This window comes from Panulirus ornatus, chromosome 31 (genome assembly GCF_036320965.1).
Source record: "Panulirus ornatus isolate Po-2019 chromosome 31, ASM3632096v1, whole genome shotgun sequence".
Classification (NCBI taxonomy): Eukaryota; Metazoa; Arthropoda; class Malacostraca; order Decapoda; family Palinuridae; genus Panulirus; species Panulirus ornatus.
The window spans coordinates 5,104,978-5,132,787 of record NC_092254.1 but is presented as its reverse complement, the minus strand read 5'-3'; the positions used below and the strand labels follow the sequence as shown (position 1 = coordinate 5,132,787).

The following is a 27,810-nucleotide window of genomic DNA, read 5'->3' as shown; positions in this document are numbered from 1 at the left end:
CTAATTATTCAGTTTTTTCCCGTTCCGCTTACTTTCAGCAGGTAACATATCAAAGTGTTTCAGTTCATCGAATTTCATGTAGTATAACAGTATTTCAGGGTTTATTCAACTCTTTTAGCTGCAGCTGTTAAGAATATTAACAAATTCATTTCATTCAGAGTTCAATAGGTATCAGGAATCAATGATAATGTATGAATATATTTTTTTGCGTCCTCTTTGTTGGTGTCTCAGAAAGATTAAAAACCAGGAGGTTATTAACACAAAGTATCTTGGACTTGTTCTTGGCCACCCCATAAAGGAATGTTCCCTTAAGGATTGGAGTATTGTTAATATATATTAACATTTTGTACATATTTCATATATTTGCAGTAATGAAATGGTTAAACTGTAGTTTGTATGTTGATTTACCTGACATGAGGCTAAATCACACCAGGCACAGTTATGTCAGTTTTTCCTCAAAATGAAAAAATATGTGCACACGTATATTATGAAGACATTATGGTATTAAAAATCCACGAGTTATCATTCTGAACATCTTGTAGCCTTATTAAAAATACCTGGGCCTGTTGTTAATATAATTTATTGTAGAATGTATTTATGTATATTTTCCATGATTATTTTTATAAAACCATGATTTTTACCAAAAACACTGGTTTCAACCAATTTCAGTGTCAAATATGGTTACTTTAATTAGAATCTTTTCACACGGAAAAAGTGTTGAAAATGATTATGTGAACAAATACATTTTTTCATGGTGAAACATTTTAAGATCTTGGAAAATATGCATCGTAGGAGTTAATTTGAGTTATATCCTACAGTTCATGTGGTAAATGGAAACATGTTATACTCCACCTTCAGTGCTGAACCACATGAAGAGACTATGTTATCAAATGAATGCAGGTCCAGTCTCCCAGTATCATGAGTAACTGCCATCAGTCTGGTAATCTATCACCAATCTGTTCTCTAATCTACAAAAATAATTTTAGATTTAACGTTTTACAACATAGTTGGTATTGCAGTATCAGAAATGATGACGAATTAAGATTCTAGTAATGGTTGAAATATTACGAGAAAGTAAAACTCCTTAACCACCTCATTTTTATTTCATTAGTGACTGCAGATACAATGCTCTGTTTAGGATGTGAAACTGAATATATAACCTTTTTTTCATTAGTATTAGTAATCTGCGAGTAATTGGTCATTGTAACATGAATATACATCAGCATGTCAACAAAGGAAGAAGGCACAGAGTAATGCACCTGGATTTGCCAGGATCCACTAACTTTGGTGTGACAAGACAGCTGCAAAGGGAAGCCGGGCACAGAAAATTCAGAGCACAAGGTTATAGTAATTTGTGTGAAGTCATAGTAATGTTAGTGTGCTAAATCGCATGTGTGTGCCTTGTAACAGCAATTATTGTACAACAGGTTACAATGTCCTATGTGCAAAAGACCACACTGTAAGTGAAGGGATTCTGTTCGTCCAGAATCCAGTATGGCAGCATTTGTCATTATTATTACATAAGGCAAAATAAATCTTTCCACCACAAATGAATATTATGGCACCTTCTCACATCAAGACTAAGGCTTCACCACCACTATTTCGAGTTACATTACCAGAGTTTCTTGCAACATCTAAGCACTTTTTTTTCACTTCTAAAAGCCTGAAAGTAATAATGGTGATACATTAACAATAAAACATAGAAAGAATACACTAATACATATTACTAACAACAATCTAGTGTTGGAGCTAGTTAAAAAAAATCCCTACTAATTTCAATTCTCTATTCAAAATGTCAAAGAACCATAACCCCTGAGAGAAAAGTTACTTACTTGACCACATCCTGCCACATCCTTAATTGCTTTGCAGAAGTCTGAAGGAGATCTTTAACTGACTTTTGTTCCTCACGTAACACACGACCAAGCTTCTCCTGTTCACTGATGTATGACATGAGCTGTTCCCTGCAGGTTAAAACAGCTAGATTAATCTTCAAATTGCATACAATTTGAAGCATAAAGCAAAGGGAATTTGAAGGGCCTTGATCTTTCCTGGTTACCAGTCTGTCCAAATGGATAAAAAAAACTATGAAAACTATTATACGGGTTCTTTCACATCAACTCCATCAAGATGACAGTACTAGTTCAATTATGAAAGTGCAATCTGTGGCTTCTTCTGATTATTAGTCTCCATTCAAACACACATCCAAACTAGACAGCTAGAGAATGAGTGTGAGCGGATGTGGCCTTTTTTCGTCTGTTTCTTGGCACTACCTCACTGACGCAGGGAGTGGTAATGCTGTTTCCTGTGGGGTGGGGTGGCTCCGGGAATGGAAGAAGGCAAGCGAGTATGAATATATACGTGTGACCATACAAGTAAGTTCTTAAAATATTGGAAAGATCTTCCTTTGAAATTTTGACAATCAAGGCCCAAAAATAAAGCAATCAAGATGATCTAGTCAGTCTGTCTACTCTAGTCAAGTCTGTGAAGATCAACACACTGTACCTCAACTTATACTCTAAGAAATGAGAAGCAATCATTAACTGTTCATGTTTACCCAGAGGGACAGTCTTCATCTCCATGGTTGTTATACACAATGTCTCAAGAGAATAGTCTAACTTAGAAGCCAGCTTATTTGTTGACTGCAACAGGGCATGCTACCACCTAATGGGGCGGGGTTAACTGACTGACTGCTAAGCCAATTTGGCAGTGTGTGTCTGGGAGCCAGTTGGTGAAGGTTTTATGGTTTTACTGACAGTTGTCACTATGTACCTGGATTGGTAATTTCAAGTCAATTATATTTCTGACTGGAATTTGTTAAGCAGCCACAGGTTTAATAAGGTTCCAGACTCCCATTTTATCAAGTTTGCTATCACCAAGACGCATCATACATATGGGCCTACAGTCTCTTGTCATTGCAATGAAAAATGTCCAAAGTGAAACAGTACATGTTAATCATTTCTTTACTGTATTAACCGGCATCACATCCCATTATTGCAATATAAGCCAAACAGTTAATGCACCCTGTCTATAAGACAGGGATGAATAGGAAATTCTATCAGTGTCTTACAGCATACCTAAGTGATTTTTTCTTATCCTGAGGATCACTTGAAAGGTATAATTTAATTTCATCACTTGCTTGCTGTTGCTTGTAAGTAAGAATTTCTTGTTCAGCAACCAACAGGTGATGCTTTGTCTCTGATTTCACAATCTCATCGCGAAGACCCTGAAGAAAGAAGTTCACATATTGTAAATGAATGTCACTGCATGTAATATTGATATGTACATATTTATATCTCAAATGCATGCATGTCAATTGATTTTTCAACAAAGTGCCAACATTAAAAATTCCTCTCAAACCAATTTTAGAATATTCTTGCTACCACAATCAATTGATGATTACTAGCAATATGAATCTCTGTGATAGGATCATCCATGAGGATATACACTAACAGTTCTACAGTTTTTTGTTGTCTGGTTATTTGGGGACCACATGGTCCACTCAATATCGAATAAAATAAGCTGTTACTACATGCCATAATGGAAAAAGTAAACTTTATCAGCCTCAGAAATGCAGTTAAACTCTTAAGAATAAACATTAACTTACTGTATTAACAATACCTAAGTTACAAACTGTTCATAAAGGTCTGTGCTGGAGTTGCCCCTCTGCCAGTGACCTGTTAAGGTTGAGGGACTAATAAAGGCTGTAAAATGGCACTGGAGTTCACCAGTTATGGAGACTCCTCTGCCATGGCCACCCCTTGAGAGAGTTCCCAGAAGAACAGGCATCAGAGATATAGATGGATAGATCTATTCATTCAAAGTCTACAAGGATTCAGATTCTTCACCCCTTTTGTATATTTTTATGCATTTAGTTTTCTTTCAAAAGAAAACTGGAGCTTCTTTTTCTGCAACAAATATACTGACTGCAATCCACATGTCAAACCCACTGGCAAAGAGTATCTATACAATGAAGTCAATGTGAATGCTCGCACATATGCATGTAGAAATACCTATGCCAGCGGTCATGATGTGAAGCTTCCACCATATGGGATTACTAAAAATCTTTACTTCTGATATTTTACATAAAAGCCAACAAAAGAGTCAGTTTAGCTGAACCTATTACTACTGCAGATCCAACAACACTGGCAATCACTTATTTATAACTAATTCACAAGAGAATGGATAAAATGAATTTTATTTAAAAAGATGTAAATTTTTTTTTTATTAGGATACATACCTTAACTTCCTGTTCAAGTTTAGCCATATTAGTGTCTAAGCCTGCAGCCACAGAGTCATAAGAGTGTTTCTTATCATTATAATCCACTGTCAGGTCCTGTACTTTCTGCCTAAGAGGGCGCAGCTCTGAAAATTAAATAAATTCACAAACATAAATAAGCATGCATCAGGATGATACATGAAGGATCATCTCTGAACATCTTCACTGCACATTAATAGGCCACCAAACAAATAATTCCCCCATCCAACTTTCCTCCAAGTTTTCTCTTACCTATTCCCTCACCAGAGTTCCTTCAAATCCTTGAAAAGTCATAAAAGTCTTTCACTAATTCTATATATTTCTAAGGCCTTGAAAAGGTCTTTAATACATCAAAATCAATATCTTCAGGTCACAAAAGGTTTTAAATCCTGAAAAAGTTCAAATTACTTATGGCTTTGGCTAGAGCCTTCATGCCTTTCCTAACAAAATATCAGACCTGAGGAAAAGATTTTACAGGTCTAATCAGAATTTAACTCAAACGTTTCATTGAAATGGAACATCTGGAGATTCATCCATTGGCATATAAAGAATGTTACAACTAAAGAAATTTGGGTTTCTCAGTCATATGTATGCCAGCATGGGACCAGATTTCATTGTGAAAGGATTCCTTAGAAAAGGTGCAATCATGCAACTGAAATGAAGGGCCTATAAATCAGTCAAGGACAGGGTCTCTGGTTCAAGGGCATTATACATAACAGGTAGAGAGTGGATGTGCCACCACCTCACTATCATAAAAGTGGCAAACAAGTATACAAAAATAAACTATGAACAGGTGCACAAAAATATAAAAACCACTATTTTTCTTAAGAATTAAAATTTGCTATTTACATAATCAGATGCAGAAAAAAACTATCAAAACCAATTCTTTTATGAATTAAGAATTCAGCCTTCCCTCATGAACATGTTATTTTCCAGATTGGCCAATCCTAAGAAAGGAAAGAGGGAGTGCAGCAGTGGGCACTATGAGCCCTACAATCAGCAATGGGTGCTACAGACACAGCAAGGCCTAAGAGAAGGAACAACCTTCTACCATGGTCACTAGTGGGTTACTAAGGCCTCCAGGCAGCTCCAGTGACTCATCCTTTATTTGAATTGCCATTTACAATATGGCCAACTAACAGAACCTAAAATGCATACATAATTCAACTTGTGGTGGAGAGTCACATGTGTGTACAATGATGCCAATAACATCATGCTATATAAGTTATCAATTAATGCTCATAGTTCCAAAAAGGTTAATGCATCCAGAACCTCAGCCTCCTCTCCCATTCTATGGCTCACTTCCATTGCCATGCCTTCATCTGCTGCCAAGTCCACTCCCAGGTACCAAAGCAAATCACTTCTTCCTCATTCAAAGTCATACTCAAGCCATCTGGTCTCAGCCGCTTTCTACATTTCATTACCCTACTTCTGTTCCTCTTTACTTTCAATGTTTTCCCTTCACACACTCTCCCAAACTCACACTCCCAAAGTCCGTCAGTAGCTACTCAAGTTTCTTTTTTGAGTCTGTATTAGACAGCTTGACAAATGAACAGAGTGTGATGAATGCTAAGATGGTCTTAGTTGGCCAACTTGGTGATAACTGAAATTTACAATCAATCAATCATCATTTTGAAATAAGCTGAGTACTCTTAATAGAACATATCACTGTAATACCCCAAAATAGGTAACCATCATTGAGTTACTTGCCTTTGATAATTGGAGCCAAACGTGCTTTCCTCTCTGCAATTTTATGATTTAATTCCATCACCATGCCAGACATTTCTTCAAGTGTTTGCCCTTTACGTTCATCAACTTCAGCTTTCATGGATGAAACTTTCTCCACAGTTTCTTGAGTTTCACGGAACCCTGACACCCCCATCTGTACTTCCATTGCATTCTGAGTGTTAGGATGGAAAATATTGATACAAAAAATACAATAGGCATAATATACCATTAGACAAGAAGAAATATGTTGATAAAAAGGTGATAATCTTCTATGATTACCCAAAGTTTACTGAAATCAAGGACTTGTCTCTTACTCATGTTAGATTAAAAGATAAATTTAGTGAATTACTGAGGAAAGAGAAGGATGATGGAGTTAATCATGATCATATATTTTCCATACTATCTGCATCTGGCTCTAGACCTGAGGTTCTATATGGACTTCCCAAATTGCACTAACCTGACTGCCCAATAAGGCCCATTTTGTCAGCTCTTAGTACTGTGAACTATATCATAATTCCTTTACTCTTAGTCCTCATTCTATACATGTCACCTTTTCTCTTCTTAAAAAGCTGTTGAATATAAAGAATGCCAATGATTATTTCATGGCAAATTTTGATGGAGTCAACTTATTCATTAGTGTTCTCTCTATCTATCTACTTACTTATATCTCTGATGCCTGTACCTTCCAGGAACTCCCATCAAGGAGGTGACCACAGCAAAAGTCTCCACTTATCCCTGTCCATACATGCCTACCTTGGATACATCATTCAATACATTCCTTCACCATTTTTCTCTCTCCAGTACTCTTCCACTCTATTTCCCCTTGTCACAGGTGGTCTTCCTTTCATACCAACCCACTTAATCATACTACCATAACTCTCATTGTGAACTCCCCATCAAACATTCTTTTCACATGTTCAAACCACTTCAAAGTTTTACCACTCCACAATTCATTCCCTGCCATACTAAATATCTCTTACATCCCCTAATTTCTTTCTTCATTCCATGTAGTCATTCCATATGCTCCTCTCAAATAGCTTACCACAGCCTGGATCATTAACATCTGTGACTTCTTCTATGTCCATGTTTCAACTATGCTTTCCCTTAATCCTTCCCTTCATTATTCTATTAAGGGACCAAATAACTTTTCTAACCTGTACACCTCTCCCTTGCCTCTCCTATAAAACCAAACTTTCCCAAATGGCTCCCAAATTCTTATATTCTGTCACCTCTTCCAGTCTTTCTCCACCACATATATAAGAATTGAGTACACTATCTTCTCTCACTCTATAGGGCTTTAGTACTCTATACTTTCATTTTGTCTCAACACTATTACTTTACTTTTACCCAGATTTACCTTCAATTGCCTAAGCTAACACACATTAATCCTATTTCCTCAAGTTTGGAAAACAAAGCAATCAAGTCTCTCCTGAAGTTGCTATCTAAATGATGAAAACTGTTTCATAAATTTAACCAAGAAGAATTTTCAAAACTTACAGAAAACAGTGATGGTTCAAATAAAAGTTCCTTTAAGTCATTCTGAACTAATCATACTTGAATCTTTCACTAACTTTTCCTACTACAATAATTTAAGAATTACACTTACAAGTTGTTCCAAGATTTGTGCATCTTTGGCTTTAAGGATTTCTTCTGTTCGACTCAGAACACCATATTCAGCTCTTAGTTCACTTAATTCAGCACGTTTCATTTTGTAAACTGAGCTCTTCCCTCTAAGTTTATTGACATATCGCTTAAACTCCTCACCCCGAAGAACCTGCTCACCAGAGAACTGCTTCAATTGGTTTTGCTTGTCCTGTAAAATAAAGCACAGATGTCACTTCTGCTTCACAGTGTAGTTTTTGAAAGCAATTAATATCAAAAAACATATTTGAAATGGCAATAAAAACAATGTTTAAAAACTTTTTACAGGCATATATACATATACACTTTAAAAACTAAAGGATAAGTTTATCTATGTGCACATGTATATGTATGCAGCTATGTACAACTAAATATTTAGTCCAACCTTGATTATCGAGTTTCATGTGGGACTAGGTAGTGCCACATTACCAAGAATACCAAATAAATGAAATCTGCCTTAAAAATTTCAAGAAACTGAAAAACAATTTGAAATTACACCAGTCATCTTTATTAACACTGCCCTTTCCTTACCCTAAGGAACAGACACTGATGTACATGTTACCTGATGTATATCATTAGCCTGGCATTACTGGACCTTGCCTGCAAATGGTTACATAGTGAGTGAGAAATCATCTTCGGCAAGGCTGCATCATCAGTAGAAAGGAAAACAGTCTCATCAACATCTCAGTCCTGCATAGAGTGCAGTCTTGAAGCTGAAAAAGCATCATAAAAGGGATCCTAGGGTTGTACATGCAAATGTGTTAGGGTTTTGTAAGCATCATATTTGTTGGAGCTCAAGGGATCTGTGGGTAGAGATTACTGAAGGGTGAAGCAGGGACAAGCTTTATATTTCCACTTGGGGTTGGTGGTTAGTGGTTTGAGGTTGAGGTTACATTGCAATGACAAGTCACATTTGGGGAGTCTGCATAATCATCAGCTGAAGAAACGGTAAAGTCTCATCAAGAAATTCTTTCTTCAAAGAGTCCACCCTGTTCCTGCAACTGAGTGTAGCATAGCCTTGAAGTTGCAGGAACCCCTAGAAAAGGGGTACTATAGTAAATCCATAACGTTTTTAGAGAGAGATCCTGGGTTAGTTATAAAAAAATAAATGTAGATGAATGAATACAAATATAAGAGCAAAAGAAGTGTTCCTGGATGAAGACATTACCTCCTGCTGCATTCCTTCTTGTCTACTGTGTAATCTACCTCATCCCTTGGAAAAAAGTAATCAATATAAGGCTTAAGTTAAAAAAAATATCACATTTCAGAATTAATTTCCACTGACCCTCATATCTTCTTGTAGATTTGCTAATTCCCCTCGAAGTTCACTGAGGCGCTCAGCTGTTTGTTCTTTCTTACGGGTGATAATTGCTGCATTCTGACGGAAAAATGATAATTTTCCAACCTGTGGAAAAAGTATGTCATTACTAGACACAAGGATCTTTGGTGAGTAAGCGACTGGTATTAGCATGCAAGCATGATATAAAGAAAGTCAATTAGGAAAAGAAAAACTTAAAATACAATTAGTGAATACATGGACACTTGTAATAAAAGCTAAAGTACTAATACGACCATGTTCTGCAATTTGTACATTAAAAAGAAACAATCTAAATGATCTTAACAGCAAAAGGAAAAAAAAAACATGTCAAGCCTAAACCAAAAACAAAAATCTTCCACAAGAAGTTTATTTACCTTGCTTTCTGGGCTATCGTCTTCTTCCACTTCTTTCATGCGAGCTTCATTCAGATTGTTGATTTCTGTTGTTAGAGCACGAATCTGGGGAAAATGTAAAATATTACCTTCATATGACTACTTTTCTGGGTGAGAGTGTTTAAAGTGCTGGTGGTGTCACAACACTGCAGTTTTATCCATGGAGGTTTCATTTCACATGACCAAGGGGTTAGGTTTGGTACAATTAGGTTAAGTTACACCCTCCAATGCAAAATGACTCCAATGTACACAAAAAATCATTACCCAAGCATCCTCATTTGTAAAAGATTAATCGGGTAAGTTGATGCTAACAAGAGAAACTGGCTGTGGGGTTAGCTTATAGTAATATAAGATCTCCAGGTATCATGCACCTACTTTTACCTTTACCTCCCTACCTTGGAGAAAGAAAAGGCATTTTGCAGCACTTAGGAGATACATATACAGATATTTATGAAATGTTCCTTTAACCAGAATCCACCTAACTGGCAACTACAATTTACCACTCTCTAATGAGACAAATCAAATTCTATTAAAAAGTGATGACCCTCCCAAAATGAGTAAAAGCCTGGAATCTATTAGTTTTGCCAGTGATACAGTAAAACTATCAATGTTAATGTGAAACCAGATGCCCTAATGTAAAATGAGAAAAGATGAAATCCTGTCAACAAGTCCTTTATTTTCCCATTCAGTAATAATCTTTAATGTATTCGAGTAACACACGAAGCAATATACTGTACTACATGTGAGAAAATATGCCCTGACATATTGAGCAAATGATAAACAGCTATTTTCTAGAATAAAAAAAATATCAAAATTTTCAAGTTTTTAACACGCTTACTAGTGCATGCATATGGATTTACTGTCCACAAACATGGAACCTCCAGGCACCCTTTTCCTCCGACTGTTGAGTTTTGCCTAAGTATTCAAGATTTTCTTGCTTAAAACAGTATTTTGACCTCTCAAAATGAGTAAGAGCCCAGCAAACACTAGTTTTGCCAATGGGATGGAAAATCTATCAGTTATAACACAAAAGTATAGGTGCAAATGTGATATGAGAATGGAAAAGTCATTAACAAAGTGCTATATTTTGCTATTTGTAATATATTCATCTTTAATGTATCCAAGTAAAATACAAAACAGCATACTGTACTATATGGGAAAATATGTCCTGTGACAGTAAGAGATTCATAAACAGGTACCTTGCATTGCAAATATTCATCAAAATGCTTAAGTTTTAAAGTTATCTATGAGAGAAAAATGTTGTAATGTTTGCAATAATTTTGTCTATCCATGCATGTGTCAGTGCTCTTAAGGTTTCCTTTCCCTATTTTCAGGATGGTAGTTCAACTTTGTGGTGCAATTTAGGATAAAGATTCAAACTTTTTTGCATGAAAGTACAGATGTCTAAAATTCATCATATGACTTGGAGTAGAGGACAGTTTACAAGTGAATAAGCACAGTATTATCTATGATAGTGAAAAAGATTGGAAATATTGATTTGTGTGGTATAAGAGCAGAAATGTGAGCTCTACATGTAATTAAGGAGGTGCAAATAATATCAGTTCTGAACTTCAAGCAAAGTATTTGTCAAGTATATTCTTAAATGTATCTAAGATACTGCTTTCAATTACTTTTACTGGTAAATAATCTCGAAAATGTACCTTGCCTCATTCAAAGTAAAATCTTTACCTATGAGTTTGTCTTCATTACTACTAGTGATATCAGATACGTCTGCCTTAAATAGCTGCTTAAATCAAGTTTGTCAAGAGCCTCTGATAACTCTGAATTTTCAATTCTAACTGGAAAACAATAAGTACAATGTAACCTTGAAAAAATACAAGAAATTCCATAAAGACTATAACATCTCTTTCCCTTCATCTGCTTCTTTAAATAACTTATATCTAAGCTCGATGATTATTCAAGCTGAAAGACAGACTTTTACCTGTTTGTTGACAGAATCTATTTCCTGCTGGCCCATTGCTGGCTGTGCTGCAACTCGCTGTAAAGTTGTCACATATCTCTGTTTAGCTGCTAGTTCCTTGGGTAACTTTTCTTTAACTATGTATGTGTTTACATTCACATCTTCTTCTAACCTCTGCAATAGCCCTGGCAGAGGGTATAAATAATGAAAATCAATGCAGGCAATATTGTCCTAGCATGTTAAGTGTTTCCATTATCTGAAGATGTGATATGTTGTACTCAGGAAAAATGACACAGGATTATGAATACTGTGTCGATCAATTTCTCACACTGAGAGGACAGTTACTACAGAACACCCCAGCACTTACAGGAAAAAAAAAAAATCCTCCAACAATTAAGATGTATTTCTGTAATCTAGATGATTGTGAGGGACTATTTGACTTTTAAGTTTTCAAGAACAGAGCTTATTACCCTCAGGTGTGGTGCCCATGCCAGCTTTGCGAATATCCTTAAGTTGTGTTTGAAGACGCAAAATTCTCTGCTCAGATAACTGCGTGGCAGCCTTGAGATCTGATTCTTGCTGTCCCATTTCCTTTTTGTGTTCTCTTTCTTGTCTAAGAGCACGGGCTGATGTCAATAGTGCGTCATGGTTTGGAGTTCCCTCTACCTGTTAATTAAATTCTATACATAATTAATGTTCCAAGTACATATATATTAATTTCTGTGAGTTAAAAATGGTTCCAAATTTCATTAAAAAAAATACTATTTAACAATGCAGAAACAGATGACATGCTTCATTGAATTCTATAATAATGTTTTCACATTACTGGAAACTTTTTGCAACAATATGGAACGTAGAAATGAACCTTCTGTTTCATTCTCTCAATCCTTCTTAAGACAAGGTCACGTTCTTCTTCCATTGCAGTTATATCACGACGAAGTTCAGCAGTAGAGAATCCACTTGTTCGCAATGCTTCATACTCACGGTGAATATTCTTAAATTGATCAATAAGTTCTTCATACTGGAAAAGGAGAAATGTAAAACATGCAAGAATTAAGAGGAACCATGTATAAGATAGTGTATGGAATTCATAGGTAATTTCACAATTCTAAGGTGGAATTATTCATGGTTCATTCTAACGTTAGACACGGAGTGAGGAGGTAGGTGAAAGAACTGAAAGGCTATATTCACATGATCCGTTCCATACAAAAGCTGAGAATGGGGTTAAAGATGAAAGATAAGCATATCAATGGAAAACCGCTAATCTGTCCTGAATAATCATCATTGGTTAAAGCCAAGGTAAACAATTTCATGAATGCCAGATTACAAAGAATACAGATAACCTTAGTTTTTACAAGCAACAGACTCCCTCCTCCTTAGTGATTAACATACAGATTAGTGCTTCACTAAAACATGAATACATGACAAGAACTGGAAGTTGGGAGAGAAGGTATTATGGTGTCTCATCAAAATGAGAAAAATCTGTGTCAGTCACATAACATGAGAAGCAAAATTATGGACAATCTATGAACAACCTTATTCAGCTGTCACTTGGAATTCCTGCCATAATGATCTTTCTCAACTTATGTTCAAAAACTGACTACTGAGCAAGAAACTAGCTTACACTGTACACAACACATTAAATCATCTATATCACATTCTGATCTAAAAGTATGAAGAGATCTATGAATAAATTCACAATACACTCCACCCACAAGGCCCACTGTTATGGTCTTTGCTTTGAGCTCTTGGGCTATTCATGCTCATACCACTGCAATCTTAGGGATATGTGCAGAAATTCACTTTTACAATTCTTATCACGAACTCTGAACATTTTTGTTGGGACTGGGCAACCAGGGGCCTTTTTTCGATCAGGAAAATCTATACTGTGTTTGAAAGACACCTTAGACTTCATAAAAATGCTTTACTGTGAAATAAGCAAGATATAAACTGATGTACCAAAAAGGACAAATCTAAAGATAATTAAATGACTAATTCCCCTCTTCCAAAAATGAATATGTAAAGGAAAGTAATTTATCAATGAAAGGCACACAACATGACACATCTGAGAGGGCCATAATCATGTGGGTTACACATAGTTATGAGACTAATGAGGATTTTTGGCATATCATTAATATTATGGCAATAAAACACTACATACTTTAATGGCCCAGAAACTATGTTCTGTTTCTCATGGTTGGTGATGGAGGTTTAAAAATCACCATATCCACATTAACCCTTTCACCACAGCAGTCCTAATGTCTAAGGTACACTCTTTATGTATGATATTCTTGAATGCCCTACGAATACTATCAATATAAATATGGTACTACATTATCTAATATAGAATTTCTTAAATAAAATGATATACAAGTCAGCCACATATATCTTATGCACGCCCTTTAACCCTTTGGCCATGGAATTAATTTCCAGCTAATTTGTCAATAAAGTATCCATAAATGGCACTGATATTTGTTAAAAACAACATCTGATAGCAATGAAAACAAAAAAAACAAAGTATCTATGGTCTGATGCCTGCATGTTATAATCTTCCTCAAGTGTAAGAGATTTCTTGCTCTTTACACTAACAAAAAAAGATGAAAGGGATGCAGTACTAATGGACTCCAAGACAAAAAGATTTAAACAAAATCTAACAAGATCTTCATTTCAGGTATCTGAGCTTTGAGGTATTAACGGACATATCATACCTTTATATGAATGTCTGCTACGTCTGCATCTCCAAGAATCTCGGCTGGAACATCCAGTTTAACCAAAAACTTAGCCAAATAAGCTCGTTTCTTTAGCTCATCCATTCTTTGCAAAAGCCATGACAAGATGGGATAGACAACATGCTTATTTCCTGAAACCAATCCTTGACGGAAATTGCTCCTGAAAAATAATTGAAAAAGTCTAGTACTGTATCATATACAGTATAATCTCTTCATTTGACACAATAACTTATACTGAATGAAGTATGATAAAAGTAATGATAAAATCTATTTAGCAAAAAAGATATTATAATTAATAGATGAAATCTTAAGTACAGTAAAAATGCTGAAGGATACTATATTTGTACACTACTCAAACATGGCAAACTATGAACTTAGGAGATTAAACAATTAGTGAATTTGATTAATCTGATTTTGGTATCAGTGAAATTTAATATCTAACTCTGCAAACTAATGTTTGTAGCACAACATACCTAAAATACATCACCCTCTCTTTTCATCTCTTTGATGTTTGGTACTTCTCATATATCATCATCATTAATCATCTTGCAGTATGATGAATTTTTGCCAATATAATACAATTTTTTATCTCATGCAGTGGTTCTTTGCCATTGTAACTAAATGCACCTAGTTATTCCTCAATGTGTTGGTGTATGCATGTTTAATTAGTCAGTGTTGAAAAGTGCAACTAGTTCTTTTTATAAACAGAGTGTATTATCATCAACTCTGACTGAAATTTCAGTAATATCAACAAAACAACCCTTTCTATAAGAAAGATTACTGATAACAACTTGATCTTCTTCATACTAACGGAATGCATGATCATCTAAAATAGGTATGGCTTAAAAAATATGGTATAATAATATCAGTTCACTACATCTACTAATTAAACAAGCATTATTCGGTCAATCTCCTAAATATAAAATGTGCTACTTTACTAACAAGAGTTTTTAGTATCAATATGAGGGATCACATGTAACACCTGCTCTTTGTAGAACAAGTGAAAACTGATTTACAAAGTTATCTGATTACTCAAGCATTACACTGTAGGTTTTACATGAGTTTCCTGTATAGGAATATGGATGATCTATGGCTTACTTTGTAATAGAGTTTCATAGGTATATGAGTTCTTTTCTCTGCAAAAAACATACACCATTCTTTGATTCATGAAATAGGGAAACATCGACTCACCCAGCAGAGGGTGAACTTAATCCTCAATTATGTCTGAGAATACATCATTTGTGATGTGTGAAAGGAAAATGGTAATACAGTGGCTTGTAAAAATCCATGTGGACAGACATTTCATATGATTACTAGATTCTAAAGAAGGCAGAAAGCGAGGAACTGTGATGATATTTTTTTCATTCTTATGAATTAATTTCCTACTACATGTACATCCCTGGGAACTGGGGAGAAAGAATACTACCCATGTATATCCTGCGCGACAAAAAAGACAACTAAGAGGACGGAAAAGTACATTTTTTTTTTTTTTTTTTTTTTTTTTTTTTTTATACTTTGTCGCTGTCTCCCGCGTTTGCGAGGTAGCGCAAGGAAACAGACGAAAGAAATGGCCCAACCCCCCCCCCCCCATACACATGTACATACACACGTCCAGACACGCAAATATACATACCTACACAGCTTTCCATGGTTTACCCCAGACGCTTCACATGCCTTGCTTCAATCCACTGACAACACGTCAACCCCTGTATACCACATGACTCCAATTCACTCTATTTCTTGCCCTCCTTTCACCCTCCTGCATGTTCAGGCCCCGATCACACAAAATCTTTTTCACTCCATCTTTCCACCTCCAATTTGGTCTCCCTCTTCTCCTCGTTCCCTCCACCTCCGACACATATATCCTCTTGGTCAATCTCTCCTCACTCATTCTCTCCATGTGCCCAAACCATTTCAAAACACCCTCTTCTGCTCTCTCGACCACGCTCTTTTTATTTCCACACATCTCTCTTACCCTTACGTTACTTACTCGATCAAACCACCTCACACCACACATTGTCCTCAAACATCTCATTTCCAGCACATCCATCCTCCTGCGCACATCTCTATCCATAGCCCACGCCTCGCAACCATACAGCATTGTTGGAACCACTATTCCCTCAAACATACCCATTTTTGCTTTCCGAGATAATGTTCTCGACTTCCACACATTTTTCAAGGCTCCCAAAATTTTCGCCCCCTCCCCCACCCTATGATCCACTTCCGCTTCCATGGTTCCATCCGCTGACAGATCCACTCCCAGATATCTAAAACACTTCACTTCCTCCAGTTTTTCTCCATTCAAACTCACCTCCCAATTGACTTGACCCTCACCCCTACTGTACCTAATAACCTTGCTCTTATTCACATTTACTCTCAACTTTCTTCTTCCACACACTTTACCAAACTCAGTCACCAGCTTCTGCAGTTTCTCACATGAATCAGCCACCAGCGCTGTATCATCAGCGAACAACAATTGACTCACTTCCCAAGCTCTCTCATCCCCAACAGACTTCATACTTGCCCCTCTTTCCAGGACTCTTGCATTTACCTCCTTTACAACCCCATCCATAAACAAATTAAACAACCATGGAGACATCACACACCCCTGCCGCAAACCTACATTCACTGAGAACCAATCACTTTCCTCTCTTCCTACACGTACACATGCCTTACATCCTCGATAAAAACTTTTCACTGCTTCTAACAACTTGCCTCCCACACCATATATTCTTAATACCTTCCACAGAGCATCTCTATCAACTCTATCATATGCCTTCTCCAGATCCATAAATGCTACATACAAATCCATTTGCTTTTCTAAGTATTTCTCACATACATTCTTCAAAGCAAACACCTGATCCACACATCCTCTACCACTTCTGAAACCGCACTGCTCTTCCCCAATCTGATGCTCTGTACATGCCTTCACCCTCTCAATCAATACCCTCCCATATAATTTACCAGGAATACTCAACAAACTTATACATATTTTCTTATACATGTTCACTATTTCCCACATTAGTGAAGTAGCGCTTGGAACAAAGAAATGGCCTCTTTTGCTCACATCCATCTCCAGCTATCACATATAAAGCACCAAAACCAGAGTTCCTCAACCATAACCAGGCCTGACAGACTTTCCATTGTCTAACCTAACTGCTTCATATGCCCTGGTTCAGCCCACTGACAGCACATGGTCCCTTGAATGCTACATTGCTCCCATTCACTCTATCCCTTACACACCTTAGCTCCTCCAGCATGTTCAGGCCCTAAGCCTGTAAAGCATCTTTCTCTTTATCCTTTCAATTCCTCCTTAGTTTCCCTCTTTTGCTTGTTCCATCCAATTCTGACAAGTGTGCCCTCTTGATCCTCTCTTCATACATCCAAACCATTTCAGCATACCCTCTTCAGCTCTCTCAATCATAGTCCTATTACTACCATGCTTCCTTCTTACCCCATCATTTCTTATACAATCAACCCTCCTCACACCACATACTGCTCTCAAACATTTCATATCCAACAAATCCTTCCTCTTCTCTATGTCCATACAACACTGCTGGATTTTCTATATCATCATACATACCCATTTTTGCCCTTTAAGACAGTGACCTTTCTTTCCAAACATCTCTCATTACATTCAGGATACATACATCCTGGCAGTTTTCTGAATGTCCCAAAAGGCAACCAAGTGAAGCAGGAGTGGGGAGCTGGAAACCCTCCTCTCTTATATGAACTTTCTAAAGGAAAGGAGAAACTGGGGAAACCAACCAAGGAATTTTCATCTGTTCCTGGCCTTAACTCCTTGAGGTGGGAAAAGGCATGCAGGTGTAAAGAATGAATATATATACAGACATATTTATACATAGTATATACAATTCTAACCCTTATGGGAGCACGTGTTTATGATGACTGAATATAGTGCCCTACCACAATAAATAAAGCATTTCATTCTATGTACTAATCAATGGTGGTGTGACATTAATTGCAATGACCCAAGATAAAAGCAAAGCTCTGATGTTCTGTGCATGTCTCATGCATAACAGGCACACTGTACATGATGGTAAGGTCTGCTCTACCTGTGTAGGAAAACATTCCTTACAGCACTTTTCAGTGATCATCAGATATCAATATTTCCTATACGTGTTGGTAAGTGAACTAAAAAGCAGTTGATTCCAACTGACAAAGCCAAAGATATATACAGGATCCTTACATCATATTTGCAGGAGTTCTGTTGATACTGAAAAAAAGGAGCAGTTATATATGTGTATATATATATATATATATATATATATATATATATATATATATATATATTATTATTTTATATTATACTTTGTCGCTGTCTCCCGCGTTTGCGAGGTAGCGCAAGGAAACAGACGAAAGAAATGGTCCAACCCACCCCCATACACATGTATATACATACGTCCACACACGCAAATATACATACCTACACAGCTTTCCATGGTTTACCCCAGACGCTTCACATGCCTTGATTCAATCCACTGACAGCACGTCAACCCCGGTATACCACATCGCTCCAATTCACTCTATTCCTTGCCCTCCTTTCACCCTCCTGCATGTTCAGGCCCCGATCACACAAAATCTTTTTCACTCCATCTTTCCACCTCCAATTTGGTCTCCCTCTTCTCCTCATTCCCTCCACCTCCGACACATATATCCTCTTGGTCAATCTTTCTTCACTCATTCTCTCCATGTGCCCAAACCACTTCAAAACACCCTCTTCTGCTCTCTCAACCACGCTCTTTTTATTTCCACACATCTCTCTTACCCTTACGTTACTCACTCGATCAAACCACATCACACCACACATTGTCCTCAAACATCTCATTTCCAGCACATCCATCCTCCTGCGCACAACTCTATCCATAGTCCACGCCTCGCAACCATACAACATTGTTGGAACCACTATTCCTTCAAACATACCCATTTTTGCTTTCCGAGATAATGTTCTCGACTTCCACACATTCTTCAAGGCTCCCAGAATTTTCGCCCCCTCCCCCACCCTATGATCCACTTCCGCTTCCATGGTTCCATCCGCTGCCAGATCCACTCCAAGATATCTAAAACACTTCACTTCCTCCAGTTTTTCTCCATTCAAACTCACCTCCCAACTGAATTGACCCTCAACCCTACTGTACCTAATAACCTTGCTCTTATTCACATTTACTCTTAACTTTCTTCTTTCACACACTTTACCAAACTCAGTCACCAGCTTCTGCAGTTTCTCACATGAATCAGCCACCAGCGCTGTATCATCAGCGAACAACAACTGACTCACTTCCCAAGCTCTCTCATCCCCAACAGACTTCATACTTGCCCCTCTTTCCAAACAAAACTCTTGCATTCACCTCCCTAACAACCCCATCCATAAACAAATTAAACAACCATGGAGACATCACACAACCCTGCCGCAAACCTACATTCACTGAGAACCAATCACTTTCCTCTCTTCCTACACGTACACATGCCTTACATCCTCGATAAAAAACTTTTCACTGCTTCTAACAACTTGCCTCCCACACCATATGTTCTTAATACCTTCCACAGAGCATCTCTATCAACTCTATCATATGCCTTCTCCAGATCCATAAATGCTACATACAAATCCATTTGCTTTTCTAAGTATTTCTCACATACATTCTTCAAAGCAAACACCTGATCCACACATCCTCTACCACACACACATATATATATATATATATATATATATATATATATATATATATATATATATATATATATATATATATATATATATATATGTCAGTACTGCAAAAGCCAGTTAAACATAATGCATACACTCAGGATGGGTTGGTCTCTGTTAATACTGAGATTTAGTCTGCTGACTTATCTACTTAAAATTCAAAGAAACATTAATCAGCAATGTAACATCCCTTTTCTTCAATCAAAAGTAGAAAAAAAGAGGAAATTCATTCAGAACCTTAAAGAATAGCATAGTTTAAACAAAAAAATATTAGTCAGCTGTGTAACATCACCTTTCTTCAATAAAAAAAAGTAGGAAAAAATTGGAAATTCCTTCAGAATCTTAAAAGGATAACATACATCTTTCACATCACCTTATCATTTTAACTACTGTAATCAGTAAGACAGAATTTCCAGATATGTAGGGTTAAGACTGGCCACCTGCTATGGGTCCTGTGAGTCCAATAACCACAATGAGCTGAAGTTTTAATCTCCTTTATCAGTTTCTGTGTAACTTTATTGGCCATAAAATAAAATGTTTCAACTCACATATTATCATCTGGAGGCTTGTATTTGAGTATGCGTAACATGCCCAACATCCGCACTGCCATCTGTTCAGGTTCTTCTTCTCGGATGTCCAATTTATTTTTTGAGTCAATTTCAGCAAAGACATCATTAAGTACCTGAAATGAGCCATTATATTTAGTAATATCATTGCTTTTACACTAATGGAGACAAAGGAAATCAACAGATTTATGTGCACTCTCTCAAGTATCCAGGATTTCACTGAAAACATAGTTACTGTACATACAGTCAGTCATATCAAACTGCTACATTTGGAAAGATGTATCACTGTCAATATAAGGAGAGGAGTATAATCTTTTCAAGTAATCAAAAGCATTCTCTATATATCTTTTTATTTTACTTGATTGCCATTTCCCACATCAGCGAGGTAGCGCCAGGAAACAGACAAAGAATGGCCCATCCACTCATATACATACATATATATACATAAATGCCCATACACGGGCATATACATACACATACATATCAACATATACATACATATACACACACACACATACATATATACACATGTGCATATTCATACTTACTTGCCTTCATCCATTCCTGGCGCTACCCAGTCCCACAGGAAACAGCATCGCTACCCCCTGCTTCAGTGAGGTAGTGCCAGGAAAACAGACAAAAATTGCCAAATTCATTCCCACTTAGTCTCTAGCTGTCAGGTGTAATGTAACAAAATCACAGCTCCTTATCCATATCCAAGCCCCACAGACCTTTCCATGGTTTACCCCAGACATTTCACATGCCCTGGTTCAGTCTATTGATAGCATGTCAATCCCGGTATACCAAATTGTTCCAATTCACTCTATTCCTTGCATGCCTCTCACCCTCCTGTATGTTCAAGCCCTAATTGCTCAAAATCTTTTTCACTCCATCCTTCCATCTCCAATTTGGTCTCCTGCTTCTCCTTGTTCCCTCCACCTCTGACACATATATCCTCTCTGTCAGTCTTTCCTCACTCATTCTCTCTATGTCCAAACCATTTCAACACACCCTCTTCTGCTCTCTCAACCACATTCTTTTTATTTCCAAACATCTCTCTTATTCTTTCATTACTTACACCACCTTACACCACATGTTGCCCTCAAACATTTCATTTCCAACACACCCACCCTCCTCCATACAGCCCATGCCTCGCAACCACATAATATTGTAGGAACTACTATTCCTTCAAACATATCCAATTTTGCTCTTTGCAATAACGTTCTCTCCTTTCACACATTCTTCATCGCTCCCAAAACCTTCACCCCCTCCCCCAGCCTATGATTCATTTCTGCTTCCATGGTTCCATTCACTGCTAAGTCCACTTTCAGATATCTAAAACACTCCACTTCCTCCAAATTTTCTCCAATCAAACTTACATCTCTCTGCGTATGTCTATACATAGTAAAACTGTTCCCTTTACTGACCTGCAAAAGTGACTCGCCACTTAGAGCATCAAAGGAAATAAGGTTGTAATTCCGACTGTATGGTTCCTTATTGAGTTCGTTTACAATAAACTTGATTTCCTCACTCATGATTAATAGTTGAAAGCTGTTAGCAATGTGTATCTGCCAAGAAAAGAATATGGAATATAACATATCCAAAATAACATTAAACAGGAATATGACTGAAAAAAATAAAGAAAACTTTGCTCTGTGATTAGTTACTCAGACCAAATCTTGATACTATCTGTCATAAGTTGTTAATGTCCTCATCTGGAATGCTCCCGTTTCCTTAGCCACTCACAATCACATATAAAAAGCTCACTCCTGGATCATCAGATTGCAGTAATTATTTCATCAATAATTCAATGAAATGATAAAGTATAGTGTTGGATTTTAATAATCAATAACAGCAGTCATACTGTAATAATTTCAATAACTTCATGGTAATGGCAATTACAGCATTTCATATTACAAGAGTTAAGTAGTAATTTCTTTGCAAATGTTGTGTTGTAGTGACAAAAGTAGTTTTGTGTAGAATAAAAAAAATTCTTAAACAATGGTAATCTATCAATGTTTAAATATAATCTATCATATCTATGTGCTTCGAGTATACATATATGTAACCAATCACATCTTTAAACTGGCTACCATACATATTTTGTGAGCGCCATAAACATCCTGTGAGTGAATATGTTTCTATCAAATCTGTATCATCCTAATCCTACACCTTTTCTCATATCATCTATTGTAACAGACGTTATAACTATGATACCTATGGGGCTTTCAGTCTCACAATTTATGAAGATTCCTATATCCATAGCTCATTTTGCATATTTATACTAAGACATAAACCCAACTAAACTGTCAAGATGTATTAATATATAGTATCTAAGATATTTCTGCAACAAACCTAAACTAGAACCTTACCCATCATATAAACACAAAAAAGTTAAATTTAGCTTACCACACTAGCAACATAAGTATCTCAAAATTTACATATATGCTCTAGGAGGAGGATATAACATTATGCATTATCAAAATTACAGCCCTGGCACATTTCTAAAGCAGGAAGAAACAATCATTATCTAACATCTAGCAAATGAATATTCACGCCATTATCAATATTAACCTGGACCACAAACTGTCAAGTGTTGATAAGGAGTAGGTTGCCTTACAAGATACTCTGCACGTCGACTCTGCAGTCCTATATTGGCATCAACTGATCTGTAAGACATGGAACATCACGTCAACCTTTAGCATTTTAAGACCTTTAATGAAATATCAAGTACCATTTTCACATCACCAAAGAACTTTCCTACATAAGCATTCACGCGGTAAAGGGATGGCTAGTTCCTCCCTACAGATGAGTCACATCCTCTGGGAAAGAAGAGATAAATGTTGGTTATAATGTTACCGACAGAAATCCTGGGAATATAAGCTTGTTTCTTCTATATTATAATCAACGTGGGTAATGTGGCTCCCTCGACTGTTTGTTTATGTTTCTCCTTCACGTTGCCATGGTATCGCCATTAACTCGACCACCCAACACCCAAAATGTGCCGAAATATACTGAAACACAGTGAATAGCACCCATATTGCGTAAATCTAGTTCACATGAACTGATGGAACAATATTCGATGTATATTTACCAGGATTTGTGGCCAATCAAAGGAAAAAATTATTTCTCCACAGCGCTCTCACCAGATCGGTGTACACTGTGTACTACTTTCTTAGGAAAGGAAAAAACATAATTTTAATTATTAAACAAGAAATAATCGATGTAGGCCTTCCTTTACCCAAGAATAAAAAGTGGTAAACATGAGCAGCTCGTTTGTACGTCTTCTAAGTGGTTCTGCAACGTCGTCGTTCATATTTCATTTTTCATTTTCCATTATGGTGTCGAGATGGGTGTCTGGGGTTTCAGGACGAAGGTCGTGGTTAATGGGGAATAGGGGTCAAGTCGGGTTATGGGTAACTTGGTGAAAATGATTCTCTCAGAAGCCTTAAGAATGTGAACATGAATTATAGAATTCGTAAAAAGGAAGGGACCAGACTGTTTCTTTGGTCTGTTAACTGATAGTTTATTATAATTTCAATCTGCGGGAAGAGAGCAGATCACTATTTCTTCCCAATTTTCTTTTAAGATTTTCTTTTTCCAAACCGTAGCCTTTGACTCGGTACTTACGGTTCAGTTGGCGTTAATGGTTTAGTGAAGATACGTTTGTCGAGGGTGAAAACTATATGCTAAATGAATATTTCATATACTGTTGAAGATGTCAATAGAGATAATAAAGTGACAAGGAAATAGGAAACATCAAGCTTATCTATAAGAAAGGAGACAGGTACCAGGCAGTGCATACCATTCTCACTGGTTTGTGTGTCCAGCAAAGTTCTAAGATAACTGAAAAAGCAAATGAATGGCTTTCTATAGTTAAGAAATTAACTGCAAGCCAATATGGTTTTAGGAACAAGAGGTTACATAATACACGCCTTTTATTTTTACGAGATTAGCTGTCAAAAAAAATGGAAAGCTGGGTGGATTACTTATGTCTGGACTGCAAAAAAAACACATGGAATACTTATCAAAATACATGGAATGCTGATCAAGCTGAATTACCATATAAAGTGGAAACTCCTTTAAGGGTTATTATGTCCGCGGAGGATAACTAAGAAAGCATGTCAGAGCACCCTTCACCAATAGGTCGACCCTGGGACCATTACCCTTTTTGACCTATGTAAACGACTTGCCTGAAAACACCATTTCATAGTTTAATGTTTTAAATCGCAAAGGTCGTGAGGGAAGTAAAATGTAAGGATGTTTGCATTATCTTACAAGAAGCTCCAAACCAACTTCAAATGCGAGGTAATGAAAACAGGACAAGGTGAAAGGCCTCAAAATTAATAATATCTAGTTGAAAATAAACATCAGGAGTCTTTGTTCGAGATGGAATTGGGAGTGTATATCATCCCACTTTTCACCCGAGTCCTACGCTGGTAGAATATTTCCGGAGACAATATTCCTGCAGGCAAATAGAATACTTTTATGTATATGGATTATAAAATATGTAGCAGCCTGTTCATATCGTGCATGAGATCAAAACTAGTTTATGCTTCTGAAGTTTGGTACCTGTAACTTAAAAAGGACAAAGGGCCAATAGAAATGGTCCACAGGAAAGCAACGAAGATGGTATCAGAATTATAAGAGCTGAATTTCAAAGAAAGGCTAGAGGTTTTGAATTTGTCCATCTTGGAAGAGAGAAGAGTGAAGGATGAACTTACCATAATCTTTTATGAAAAAGAAGAAATTCCACAGCTTAGCTGTCCATGGGAAGACAGCCAATCATCCAGTTCCTGTCTCCACACAAACTGTACAAAGCTGAAGCCAAATGCATATCATAGGCCCAAACCCTTGGGGTAAGGACATACAGTCGGTTCAGAACATTGACTAAAGCAGTACCTATAGAGAGAGCAGCAGCATTGCATTGTATGAAAAGGAATGGTTGAAGGTGGAAGAGTTAAATACAATGATTAACACATGATTAATGCAAACATACATAGTTTTATTTGAATGATAATGAATGCCACATCACAAATATTCCTAACTTTACATAGCCATGAGATTTTCAGAATGAAACACTAATAAGGGCTTATTCTTACATACACTCAATTGTCATTCCTTTATAGTAGCATCATCCACCAGACTTTAGCTGCCTTAAATCTTGAAGCATTTTTTTTTTTTGTCAATGAATGTACCAGCTGGCATTGTTTTCCACAATAAGCCCGTATTAGATACACTAAGATGAGGTGTGAACCCACCTTCCTTAACAATTGCCTTTACACTCTCCTAGTACCACTGAGTTGCCTCAGTATCAGTACAGGTAGCCTCACAGCACAAAAGGATATTATGAAAACCATAGTGCTTTTTGAATTCCTCAAACCAGCCCAATACAAAAAAATCTTTCTCCCAACTTGTATTGCCTACTTAACTCTTTATTATATGACTTACCTGATAAATGACCATTGTAGACAAGGTATGTTCTACTGCTTCTGGTTCTCAGTCTATGTGTGAGGGAGATTTTTCCACCGTGTCCACAATATCCTTATTTCTTCTCACATAGCACACTTAAATGTCATGCGAGTAAGTGTGTCAGACAAATGATAAGATTACATCTTGTCTGTACTTTTACAAATAGATGCTACAGCTACTTGAGTGAGCAAGACCCACGAGTTTCTTACCAAACCTCTAATAAACATCTAATATCATCTCAAGAGAGATAGCCATACACCCTGTAATCCAGTGTTTAACAATCCTTCCATATATACTGAGAAGTCGACATTTACTTTGGAAGCAGTAAATTGCAAACATATCATGGCATGCTATACTTTCAGTGCTTTACAATACGGCACACTTATTGTTTATAAGTGACCTGCCAGTGTGCAGGATACAATCATATTTTGCCACTTGGTGCAATACAAATGGAAGTTAGCAGTGATATCAATGAAAGGTGCAAAAGTAAATTTCTTATCCCTCGGTACAAGGGAATACTGCCCTTGTTCCCTGTGTGTCATAGAAAGGAACTGCAAGGGGCAGGATCTAGTGGCTGAAAATACTCCCTTCCCGTATTACTTTCCAAAAGGAAGAACAGAGCAAGGAGCCAAGTGAGGAATTGTCCCTAAAAGGATCTGTCATCTGTTCTTGAAGTGGTGCTACCTCGCTAACTCGGGGAATGGTAAGCATGTATGAGAAAAAAATACTCAAAACTGTCCTCACATTATGAAAAGATTATCATATAAAGGTAGCAAAAAGTGAGAGAGACCAATAGACTTGGTAAGAAACAAGTGGTTCTAATCAGCATCAAACCTCCCCAGCCCCTTTAATTCAATTTCAAGGGTAATATTCACACATACAGTAGTACCTTACGTATGTTTAGCATTCCTTCCAGACATAATATAATGCCAACATTTCCTTTAAATGCAGTAAATAATAAGACAGTGGTGAGAACAAATGAATGAATGTAGTATGCCAATTGGTGGTTAGTATTCTGCTGTGAATGGAAAGTGAAGGCAAAGATGGGTTATGTTTGATGGTGTAGTAGTCCCAATGACATTGGATGGATTTGAGATGTGGGCTTTTGATAAAGTATTGAAGAGGGTGAATGTGTTGGAAATTAGAACGTTTGAGAACTAAATGATGTTATGTGAGGAGGAGTGATTGACTAAGAAATTATAGTTAACAGAGAGGTGTGGTAAAGAGAAAAGTATGTACGAGAAAGCTGAAGAGAGTGTGCTGAAATGGTTTAGATATAAAGAGAGAAAGAGTGAAGACAGGATGACTAAAGACTAAAAAAGGTATACATGCTGGAAGTGGAGGAAAAAAGGATATGGGTGAACAAAGAAGGATGCCGAAGGGCAGAGTAAAAGATGCTTTGAGTGATCAGGGACTGAAAATGCAGGAGGGTGAGAGTTGTGCAAGGGATAGAGCAAACTGGAGTGATGTGTATACAGGGATTGACAAGATGTCAATGGGTGAAACCAGGGCACATGAAGTGGTCAGGAAATACCACAGAAAAGTCTGTAAAGCTTGGTTGTGGTTTCAGTGCATTATTCATTATAGCTAAAGAATGGATGCAAACAGATGAGGCCATTTATTCATGTCCCTGGTACTATGTTGCTGAAGCAGGAAACTTCAGACATGAAAAAAAAAAGTAGTATGCATGATAAGAAGGGAGTAAAGGTTCTGGGAGCATTAAGGAATGCTGAAAAATTCCCTTTCTGGAAAGGAGAAAATGGTTATGTTTAAAGGTACAGTAGTCCCAACAAAGTTGTATGAATGTTAGGCATGGACTATATGTGAAAATGAACATTTAGGGGAGGATGTCTCAGAAATTAAATGTTTGAGAACAATATGTGGTTTGAGGAGGGTCGATCAAGTACATGAAAACAGAATAAGAGATAGGTAGAATGGATGTGTGAATAAGGCCTTTCTTTGTTCCCATAGATACCTTGCTAATATGGGAAATGACAGAAAAGAATGAAAGACATTTTTTGAAAAAAAAATTATTTTAGATGAAAAGCTTTTTAAAAGGTATG

The 27,810-nt window shown here is 36.9% G+C and overlaps 1 protein-coding gene across 5 annotated transcripts; it reads right to left on the bottom strand.

Annotated features, from left to right (window-relative positions):
• Nucleotides 1-1,084: 1,084 nt before the first annotated feature.
• LOC139758757 (intraflagellar transport protein 81 homolog) lies at nt 1,085-23,460 on the bottom strand. 5 transcript variants are annotated; one of them, XM_071680515.1, is made up of 16 exons: nt 23,370-23,460; nt 22,850-22,944; nt 21,703-21,843; nt 20,258-20,391; nt 13,964-14,144; nt 12,121-12,276; nt 11,726-11,921; nt 11,277-11,440; nt 9,317-9,400; nt 8,910-9,029; nt 7,590-7,796; nt 5,966-6,155; nt 4,238-4,362; nt 3,075-3,223; nt 1,833-1,961; nt 1,085-1,663 (listed from the first exon to the last, which is right to left on the bottom strand). In XM_071680515.1, the coding sequence occupies exons 3-16, from the start codon at nt 21,808-21,810 to the stop codon at nt 1,570-1,572; spliced, it is 2,037 nt and encodes a 678-aa protein (XP_071536616.1). In that variant the 5' UTR covers nt 21,811-21,843; nt 22,850-22,944; nt 23,370-23,460; the 3' UTR covers nt 1,085-1,569. The 5 variants fall into 5 exon arrangements, with proteins under 5 accessions (XP_071536616.1, XP_071536615.1, XP_071536618.1 ...); XM_071680514.1 differs by lacking the exon at nt 23,370-23,460 and adding an exon at nt 23,135-23,273; XM_071680517.1 differs by lacking the exon at nt 23,370-23,460 and adding an exon at nt 23,135-23,273 and having other exon boundaries at nt 22,896-22,944.
• Between the last annotated feature and the right edge of the window lie 4,350 nt (nt 23,461-27,810).

Excerpts from the sequence above, each read along its gene's own strand:
- LOC139758757 (XM_071680515.1), bottom strand. The coding sequence starts at position 21,810 with ATGAGTGAGGAAATCAAGTTTATTGTAAACGAACTCAATAAGGAACCA. Across the intron at positions 11,922-12,120 it reads TTGAGAGAATGAAACAGAAG|GTAGAGGGAACTCCAAACCA; the intron begins GTTCATTTCTAC and ends TTTAATTAACAG. Across the intron at positions 6,156-7,589 it reads CACAAATCTTGGAACAACTT|AATGCAATGGAAGTACAGAT; the intron begins GTAAGTGTAATT and ends CCTAACACTCAG.